A 10527-nucleotide genomic window follows, 5' to 3' on the forward strand; every position below is an offset into this window, starting at 1 on the left:
ACCTCTTTGGAGAAATGCATTCGGCGAAGGTTTGGCATTACTTGAAACCACACAACTTATTGCAACCACTAAACTAAATGTTAACTTTTGAAACCTCATTTCAAATGCGACTGTACTTAAGATTTGAACAGGAAATGAGAATATTTTTAAATGTTTCAAGATAAGTATGCGAAGGGCCACTTTATTTTAAACTGATGTGAATTACAGTGTTTGTTTTTACTTCTTTAATGATAACAAATTAATTGTTCCTTGTCATTAGGCATTGGGAAAGGCCTATGCCCAGCAGTGGGCAGATAAAGGCTGTTGATGATGATGATGATGATGATTAGTCATAAGATGTGATTATTAGACTGTATAAATATTTAACTGCATAAAAATTATAATACTTCAACTTATTGTAAATTGAATTGTTATCCTTATCTTTATCTAACAAGGTGCTGCCTCTCAGAACAGGGTGTCAAGCAAGTTTTATTCACTTCGTTTACCAGCTCGATTACTCGATAACATAACCGTGACTTGCCATTGTCGAAACCCTCATACAAAAAATAAAGTTCATCGTTTTTATTCTCATAGAAAAAGCACATATATCATGGTTTTGTATCACGGTAAACACGGTAACATGATACAGTATTGCAACTGGCAACTCGTAAGATTTTTTGAAGTGCAAGTAAATAAAGATAGAAGGTGGTCGTTCAGTGATAAATAAAATAAATAATCTTTGTTTGTTATATAATTACTTAGATATACATTCCCTTAATTTTCTAATATTTAGAGTTTTTAAATTCTATAGTCGACGTTTCATTACAAGTCAAAGACAGGTGCATGTATTGCCAACACAGATGCCGTATAAATATCCTTTAAAGAAACAATCTTTCTGGCAAATGGTATCTTCTGTGGGTTCTTCAAACATACATCTCACTATTTCAGGAATATCGAATGCTGAAAAGAATAATTTAATAAAATTAGCTTAAAAATAAGGTTCACGTCACATAATTTTTTGACATCCACACACCCAGACTCAGTCTGATGCGACCTATCTAAAAAATAAAAAACCAAATATTCGCGTTCTTGTTTAATATCGAAGAGTATAGTTTTGATAAATTTTATGAAATAAACACTCAATTTTAATAGAATTCCAAGTAGATGAAAACGCGGGCAGAAGTCAGTCTGTAGTAAGTAACACAATTATTGTAAGTTAAACTACTTACCACCTTGGAAATATACGTTAGGCGACGGTAACGCATTGCTTGTAAACAAGCAACATAATATAATAACCATAAATAAGAACATTAACTGTTTGAACTCCATTTCGAGATCTGTATTAAAAAAAGTTTACGATGTTACGAGTGACGGTGACTGAAAGATTTCAAACCATGGCCCAAGGATTTATCCTTTATAGTTGATGAGAATATTTTTGAATCTCTGAAGATAAATAAACAACGCCCGTTATTATTTTGTGTATCGCCGCACAATGCAGTTTTTGCTTTCTTGATATGTAATGTATATAATAACTGTATTGTTCAATTTCAATGTGATTATTCATGTAATGTTTAAAATCTTTGGCTTTAATTATTTAACAATTAAATCTGTTATTATTTATCGTAAAGAATAAGATTTATTACGAAACTAGATAGATAGATTAACAAACTAGCTGATAAGTATGTCTTTAAAACATAACCGCCTAAGTACAGCCGTTATTTAAATAAAGTTATTTAGTTTTTTTTAAATCCCTAAAGACATAAATCTCAGACTCTGAACTCGGAAGTCATTCTCAGGTGACATCGTGAAAAAAAATCTTGTAGAAATTTTGGGGTAGCTTTGTGCCTTTATAAAAATATGTTTAAATAAAAATGCACTATTTGCACCTTTTATCTCATTTGAAACTTGGTTTGTTTATCTATTCTGCAATTTTTTTGCGATAATGTCACAAATGACGTTGTTTTGTCGTTTGAATTTTACATGCTCTTTGTTGTCAAATGTCAACTTGGCGTTTCAAAATATTGCTTTTAAGGTGGTTGTTTTTGTAGCGGTAAGCAATTAAATAAAATATCAAAGATACGTAACAGGTCACTAATTTGTGAAACAACTTAAAAAAATGGTGTATTTGCACTTTACTTCAAATTTGACAGAAGAAGAATTAATGCTGCAAGCAAAATATCAAAAATTAAAAAAGAAAAAGAAGGCTCTACAAGCTTTAAAAGCACCCAAGCAAGAGCCTGAAAAGCCTATATTACCTAAACGACCAACCGAGGCACGAGATGCACGAGAAATTGCTCGGAAGCTAATCAAAAGTGGTGCAATTCAAGCTATCAAAAGCCCACCTCCTCAACCACAAAATGCTACTTTTAAACGTCCTCGTGCAGGTAACTAGGTTTTTTTCTATTTCGTGTCGTAATGTGAACTTGCATATTTTACACCAGCTGAGTGGTGTATATTCATAACTATGTTAACTCTGCTAAGACATTATAATGAAAAATTGAATGGTGAAAAGTTACTTCACTCAATAAATTTGATATTCAATCTTTAGCGAAATGTTATATTCTCAGCATAGTGAACGAAATGCATGGTAATTAACAGATGATAGTTTTTATTTAGTGTGAGGTCTACTAAATAAAAACTATTAACTACATTTCAGGTAGGGAACGGAAACTTAGTGGATCAGCAGGTGCCACAGGAGGTGTAGCATCATATCAGCCCTTCAGTGCTTCACAAGAACCTCCGCCACCAGAAGAGAAACCATCTCCTCGTGTTAAATATCTATATGATTCATTTGTCACTGCCAGAGAGAAGTATGGAGAATTTTACAATCTCTGTTTGTTACATTTAAACAATTTTTAATAGTGGTAGATCCCGTAACAATAGAATTTGTTGGGTGCACCAACAATATTTGTTGAATGGGCCAGGTCGACTGGTGGAATACCAGAACCACACAGAAGAAAGACGTGAAGTGGAAGCAATTTCACATTTCGTCTGATGAGTGCGGTGTCGGATGCCTAATTTTAGTTCTCTTTCCCTTCTCACCCTTTTATTTTTAGAAAAGGATGGAAAGAGGAAGTGGATTTGACAGAAGAGGGGACTCATAGAAAGGGGAAATATCCTCTTTCTGTGCATGCCCTTCTCCGTTGATATAGGTAGGCAACACATAAAAATCAACTATAAGAAACTAATTAACTTACTTGTACCTGTGCATTGTATCAGGATTATTATGCAGAAAAAATAAAAATATAATCAATAAAACAAATTTGCCTTATTGCAGAGAAGAAAAAGCTACTCGTAACCAAGGTGGTGAAACTCCCAATTCAAATACATCAAAGAGCTGCATGGTACAAGTAACAGGTGCCAATATAACAGAGGAAGTAATAAGGCGAAGACTAACTACATTTGAGCCATTCACATATGTACAGGAGGATGATGAGAAGTGAGTACTAAGTATACCCTATCCTTAAAAAAGACATAGCATATTAAATCAATAAACAGTCTTTGTCTCATCTACAAAAAAAAATTATAATCTATATATATAAAAGAAAGTCGTGTTAGTTACACTATTTATAACTCAAGAACGGCTGAATCGATTTGACTGAAAATTGGTGGGCAGGTAGCTTAGAACCAGGAAACGGACATAGGATAATTTTTACACCGTTTTCTATTTTTTATTCCGCGCGGACGGAGTCGCGGGTAAAAGTTAGTTTCATATAATATTTATGTTCTTATTAAGAAAAGGTAAATAAGTATAATTAAATTGGAGAAGAATTTTTACTTTACCGCTATTCATAATATTATTATTTTCTTATTAGTTTAAACAATTATTTCATGAGCAAAGAACAATGTGGTTTTATACTTCGATACTAACACGAATAATGATTGATTTCAGGGTATTATTAACATTTGAAACGCCAGATTTGGCATCACATGCTCTAGCAGCTATGGAAGATTCCGAAGAAAATTGGCGAGCAACATTGACTCGGCGTCCATCTGCAGGAACTTGGGCGACGGCAGCGGCTTCTGCACGAAACGCTCCAGCGCCTCCAAAAGACACAAAACGGACTCTTTTAACCTACGATGATATATTTGATTAATTTGAAATTATTACAATAAAAAAGATAAAAATATTGTTTTTTAAATAAAAGTGTAAGAAAAATTCTCGATAATTTAAAAAAAAATTGTTGTCGAAAACGAAAATGATATGGTCACTGTAATGCCGATGACCTTGCGAGGAAAAGTCATTGGGCTGGATGCGAAAGCCAGAGAATTCAACAAGTTATAGATACCAAATAAATAATAACTAAAAATCAGAACATATGAGCTGTTGACGTATGACTGTTGATGTTTGTATTTATTTCTTCGTAAATAAATCATTTTCATTTAATTTAAAGAGAGCGTCGCTGGCTCAGGGGTTTTTCGATTTACAGATGTATATTTCAGAAGACGTTTCAGAAAAGACGTATCGTATCAGATAAGACGGCGACGCGGCTCGCCACCGGTCGCGTTTCGTCTCCCGAAATGGCGAAAAGTGGATTGCGGAGGTTCATTTGGCCACACCAAATGGACGTCCGAATCCTCAGCCTACCCATCAAGGCATCAGCGGAATTGCTTCCTTTTCACTTCTATCTTCTCTGTGGTTGTGGTATTTCACCAGGCTAGCCGGCCCAATCGTGCAACCGATAATGTTGTTGCTGGCGTCTACCACTGTTATTTAGAGAGTTTTATTTATGGTGGAAGTATTCGATTGCGTGCAAGGTGCCCTTAATATGTTTAACTGCCATGTTCAATTAAAGACTGAAAATTACAAAAATAAATAATACTACAAACCAATAATGCAATACTGGTAAAGATATTTTATGGAGCAAATTTGAAATTATTAGGAAGTTAAGAAATAATGATGGTTGCACAAATAAAACTGTGGTGATTTTTTACATTTCATGAAAAATGAGCACGTGAGTTTTTGTAATTTTTATACATTGAAATGTTTTAAACGCCTATGCCTTCTGACAAGACGTCAATGTCACATTGAGTTAACACCGTTAACACTGAGTGAAAAATAAAGTCTTCTTCGATTTAATTTTCAGTCGGCAAATAGAGATTTTATGTAATTTACGAATTAATAACCCATTTCGTTAAAAGATGTTTCGGATTATCAATAATATTACGCAGTTGTACGTAAACAATTCTTTGAAACGAATATTACAACAAGAAAGTGGTATCGTAATGGTAATTCAAGCAAGCAGAAATTTATCAAACAGAGGTAAACATTTTGTCCATTTAGTTACCTCATTATTATATATTAGCTTAACTTTAATCGTTTTCGTATATTTCAGTTGATAATGACAAGTTTTCATTAAAGCATGAAGAAATTGGTCGTCCACTTTACTTTGACGCTCAAGCAACAACTCCTATGGTAAGTATAATTTCTCAACCTTGGACCAAATTCTAGGAAAATAAATAGTATAAAAAACTTGGAAAACCAATCAGCGCATACGTAAAAACTATGAAAAAGAATTATATGTAGATTATTATGATGCTGTATTGTGCAATAACAGAAAATACACATTAAGGAAAAGGTGTCTATCACTTAAGTATTTCAACCACGATATTGAATAACATATAAACATATCTTCCAGGATCCCAGAGTACTTGATGCAATGTTACCATATTTAGTAAGTTACCATGGAAATCCACATTCTCGAACACACACTTATGGATGGGAAAGTGAATCGGCTGTAGAGAAAGCAAGAGAACAAGTGGCAAATTTAATAGGAGCTGATCCTAAAGAAATCATATTTACATCAGGAGCCACAGAGTCTAATAATATATCTGTCAAAGGAGTGGCACATTTTTATGCACCAAGAAAAAAGCACATTGTTACTACACAGATTGTAAGTATGGATTAAATATTTTTAAGGTTCAGTAATCCTTCTTATGTAATGAAGAAAACTTATATATATTAATTTGAAAACTGTAATATCCTATCATCAATCCTATGAACATATGTAAGTATTCTTCAAGCAAAATATGTACTAGTCAAGAAATTGAGGTGACTATCACTCTCTTAGTTACTAATATGAAATGATTTTTGTAGGAACATAAATGTGTCCTTGATTCATGTCGTGCATTGGAGGGTGAAGGTTTCAAAATAACCTATCTACCAGTCGGACCAAATGGAATAATAAATCTACAGCAATTAGAAGAGGCCTTAACACCTGAAACAAGTCTTGTATCAATTATGACTGTTAATAATGAAATAGGTAAAGATATAATTTATCACAACTTGTAACAAAGTCTATGAAACATGTTTACATGTTAATATTATCATAGCGTCGGTGGCTCAGGGGTTAAGCACTTGACTTGCAATCTGTAGATCCTGGGTTTGAATCCCGCCATGTACCAATGTGTTTTTCGAGTTTCGATTTACATATTACATTTATCCGACGTTCTTACGGTGAAGGAAACAAAGATATGTGTGAAGTCAACCAACCTGCACTTGGCCAGCGTGGTTGACTATGGCCTAGTCACCCCTAACTTAGGGTAGGCTCCAAGCCCCTTGGTGAGGACTTATAGTGAGCTGATGATGATGAAGTTAAAAGATATAAAGATATTCTTATTTCATGTAAATCGGTAAAATATGTTACTTATCAAAGGATGCTAATTTTTTCAGGTGTAAAACAGCCAATAGCTGATATTGGAGCTATATGCAAAAGCAAAAAAGTATTCTTTCATACTGACGCAGCTCAGGCACTTGGCAAAATACCTCTTGATGTCAATAAAATGAATATAGATCTTATGTCAATATCTGGTCACAAAATTTACGGCCCTAAAGGAGTGGGTGCATTATTCATCAGACGCCGACCCAGGGTACGTGTTGAACCCTTACAAAGTGGAGGCGGTCAGGAGAGAGGAATGAGAAGCGGAACTGTACCCACTCCATTGGTAGTAGGATTAGGTAAGTTTTTTTAATATTACAAGTTTTAAATAAGAATCAACGTCAATGACTGTCAAAAGTGCCTATCTATGTAATATTATTTTTTAGTTGAAAATAATAAGTGTTTAGAAATGCGAATTAACAGGCACTAACTTTTTCATCTTATAGTCTTGTTTTCAACTCCCTATCTTATTTTACATATGTATTTGAATCAAATGATTAGTATTATGCAGTTATCACATTTGCTGTGTCACCATTCAATGTTTGTTCCTTCTCTATGAAGAAAAAAGGAATTATGGAAGGATCACATGATAACCAGTAACTCGAATATTAATTTAATAGTAAAGCCACTGTGCTTTTATTTATAAGGCACATATTGATTCATTATTTTGATCCTAAAGGTGCGGCTTGTGAATTAGCACAACGAGAAATGAAATATGACCATGCTTGGATGGAGAAATTGTCTCAAAGGTTTCTAGATAAGATTTACTCCAAACTGTCCCATGTAATCAGAAATGGTGACTCCGAACTAACTTATCCTGGATGTGTAAATTTGTCATTTGCTTATGTTGAAGGTAAAAACTATTTTTTTTTTCTTTTTATACCAGTAACTGGGATGCAATTGGAGTTAAAATTACAAATATTACATTTAAAATTAATTTAAACTTAAATTGGTGTAATATTTCTCTTAGCTAAGGGTATTAAAATACATCTTACTAATATTATATATGCGAATGTTTGGATGTATGGAAGTTTGTTAGAAGATATCTCCAGAATAGTTGCATGGATCTTGCCGAAATTTGACATAGACCTACGTCTATTTATTCTACAATATAGCCTGGAGAACACATAGGCTACTAATTAAGTTTTTTTTTATTCCGCGCGGACGGAGTCACGGGCGACAGCTAGTTTGTCCTTTTAGTTCTTTGGTCACTATGATAATATTATATACTTAAAGATAAGTCGTCATATACTTATTGGTCATTATCAACTATTATAGTGATTACAGTCCGTAGGTGGTTTTATTTATTTAAATTAATAATTTCACTGATAATATTGTTGACTTTTAAAACACAAATCATGAAAAGAGAATGATGTTATTGGATCTTTAATGTTTTTTAAGATACTACCTTTTGCACGCAACTTCGTCTGTGCAGAATTAAAAACGAGAGAGAAAAATATCTCATGTTTGTCGAGGTTATGTTCCATTCTGTGCTAAATATCAATAAGGTATGTTGCATCATTGCGGATTTATCGAGTAAAGAGTCAAGGGACCATACATATTTCCGGGATCATAGGTATGATATGAGTTCTTCCAGACTGTTCTACAATGATACCAATTTTGATCGCGGTCCATTAAGCCATTTTGGAGATACCTTCTAACATATAATCATCCATACATCCAAACATTCACATTTATAATCTCTACTAGCAGCAAATGAGTGGCTTTGAATATATTTTTAATCTAAATTCTCTTTTTAGGTGAATCATTGTTAATGGCATTAAAGGATGTTGCGTTGTCAAGTGGCTCTGCATGTACTTCTGCGTCCCTGGAGCCCTCCTATGTGCTCAGAGCCATCGGCACTGATGAGGACTTAGCACACAGCTCAATTAGGTATATCATCTCGCCTTTATATTATTAGCTTACATCAATGGTGGCCAACTGGTTGATCACGGCTATTACTGTGGGTTTCTGAGATTGTCTTTCTGAGATTGCCATAACGTCAATGTAAGAAATTTGTAATCTTTTTGGATTATGATTTTAAATAAAGAAACTTCTGTACCCAAGGTCCCTGACCCACAAATATGTTAGGGGAATGAGAGGGCGGCATAGCGTGGCCTATAAAAAAAACATCATCATCCCTGTCGATTTTAAACGGAGATTCTGGTTTCAGAAAGTCACGATTGGTCCAGTTGTCAGTTTTATCTTTCCCGTTTCTCGTTTTCCCCTGTCAATCTTCAACCAACATCCATCCATACATTTTTTTTATTTAGTTATTTAAGAGGCTTTGTCGCAATGTGACCATACCGCCCCATAAGGCATCCAATTAATAATACATCTAATCATATACATTATTTCTCAAACATATGTCGGTCAACAAACATCATCCTGGCGTCGTCAGAAGACGGATTCATCCATACATACGCATTCATAATATTAAAAGTAAGATATGTTAACTTTATGTATTTGTTTGTAGGTTTGGTTTAGGCAGGTTTACAACTATGGAGGAGGTGGAGTACACGGCGGAGAAGACAATACGTCATGTGGAGAGACTTCGCGAAATGAGTCCGCTCTGGGAAATGGTGCAAGAGGGTGTTGATATTAAAACCATCAAATGGTCACAGCATTAAATATTTTATATCTACTACTAGATGTATGTATAAACGGACGTTTTTTTCTTTGTAGAAAGTTGTATTTTCGGCAGATCTGTTTTGTGTTTAAAAATTAAATAAAATTGTTTTTTTTGTGGATATATTGAAAAAATGTCATATAATATTTATGTTAAATAGATGAAAGAAAAATTCTTTATTATTGATTTTATAAAATTTATTACGGAAGTTAATATTTCAGCAATTAATAAATATAATTATGGCGCATTCCAATTTAATGAACATCTAAAAAAGTATGGATGATTAAATTGCAATTTAACTCCCTTGCACAATTGTAGTAAACGATAGATACCTTGGGTTCTAAAGAAATCCAAATAATCTTTTGATGAAATAAATAATCAAAAAAGTTATAAAATGAATGTGACGTTACTTGCGTTATAGGGATGTAGGCTGAAGTGAATATATACGATTTATTTTATAAAAAAACCATATATCACAAGCTAATTTTAGCTAAGAAATAAACATAATAAATTGTTAAAGCTTATTTTTGTACTTATTTAAACCTTATCTTTATTATAAAAATATTTTAGATAGACATTGGTATTAAATAATAATCAATCAGCTGCCACCTGTGACTCCACCCACTAGAAATAAAAAAAAACTTAACATGTGCCGATGTGTTCTTCCTATGTTCTACATCTATGCCAAATTTCATAAAGATTCGTTGAGTCGTTCCGGAGATATCTTCTAAGAAACATCTATCCATTCATCGAAACTTTCTCATTTATAATTTTAGTAAGATGTTAAGTTGTAAAAGAATCAATGTATCGTCGGTTTCTTACTTCAAAAACTACCTAGCACGAATATTTGTGACAATCGCCATCGTGTCATTAAAATTTGTGCAGCGTTTCCTATCGAGCGTAAAGTATACCAAAAAATCTCATACTAATTTTGACATAATTGATGATACGAAAGAGCTTCTTGCAAATGTTCGTGCTAGGTCAACTGCTAATGAGGAAAAGAAGGATGTGTAAAGTAATATAATGCACAGAAGAAATCCAGGCCATGGCTACTTACTTCACAAAAATGTATCAAAGATAGCCAGCTTAAACCTTTAAATTGATAAATAAAAAAAAATACAAATATGACACATTTTAAAGCTTTATTAAATAATATTAACATGCATTTCCGCATAAAATGACAAACTTGTTACAAATAATAAAAGAGAGCTTCCATTGACGTAAAAACGAGATTAATAATACTGGTACGAAAATATTTGC

The 10527-nt window shown here is 33.3% G+C and overlaps 2 protein-coding genes across 2 annotated transcripts; both read left to right on the forward strand.

Annotated features, from left to right (window-relative positions):
* The first annotated feature begins 1979 nt into the window (after positions 1–1979).
* LOC106719929 (negative elongation factor E) lies at positions 1980–4099 on the forward strand. Its single transcript, XM_014514417.2, has 4 exons — positions 1980–2363; positions 2636–2789; positions 3257–3418; positions 3872–4099. The coding sequence occupies exons 1-4, from the start codon at positions 2096–2098 to the stop codon at positions 4074–4076; spliced, it is 789 nt and encodes a 262-aa protein (XP_014369903.2). The 5' UTR covers positions 1980–2095; the 3' UTR covers positions 4077–4099.
* Positions 4100–5026: 927 nt separating this feature from the next.
* LOC106719862 (cysteine desulfurase, mitochondrial) lies at positions 5027–9338 on the forward strand. Its single transcript, XM_014514330.2, has 8 exons — positions 5027–5242; positions 5316–5395; positions 5619–5873; positions 6077–6242; positions 6653–6937; positions 7318–7491; positions 8399–8531; positions 9115–9338. The coding sequence occupies exons 1-8, from the start codon at positions 5122–5124 to the stop codon at positions 9266–9268; spliced, it is 1368 nt and encodes a 455-aa protein (XP_014369816.2). The 5' UTR covers positions 5027–5121; the 3' UTR covers positions 9269–9338.
* The last annotated feature ends 1189 nt before the right edge of the window (positions 9339–10527 follow it).

The sequence above is a fragment of the Papilio machaon genome, chromosome 1 (assembly GCF_912999745.1).
Source record: "Papilio machaon chromosome 1, ilPapMach1.1, whole genome shotgun sequence".
Taxonomy (NCBI): Eukaryota; Metazoa; Arthropoda; class Insecta; order Lepidoptera; family Papilionidae; genus Papilio; species Papilio machaon.

Bases quoted from the DNA above. Each gene is read 5' to 3' on its own strand.
- LOC106719862 (XM_014514330.2), top strand. From the start codon at position 5,122: ATGTTTCGGATTATCAATAATATTACGCAGTTGTACGTAAACAATTCT. The intron at 5,874-6,076 runs GTAAGTATGGAT...TGATTTTTGTAG, and splicing joins ACATTGTTACTACACAGATT to GAACATAAATGTGTCCTTGA. The intron at 6,243-6,652 runs GTAAAGATATAA...TAATTTTTTCAG, and splicing joins GACTGTTAATAATGAAATAG to GTGTAAAACAGCCAATAGCT.
- LOC106719929 (XM_014514417.2), top strand. From the start codon at position 2,096: ATGGTGTATTTGCACTTTACTTCAAATTTGACAGAAGAAGAATTAATG. The intron at 2,364-2,635 runs GTAACTAGGTTT...ACTACATTTCAG, and splicing joins TTTTAAACGTCCTCGTGCAG to GTAGGGAACGGAAACTTAGT. The intron at 2,790-3,256 runs GTATGGAGAATT...GCCTTATTGCAG, and splicing joins TTTGTCACTGCCAGAGAGAA to AGAAGAAAAAGCTACTCGTA.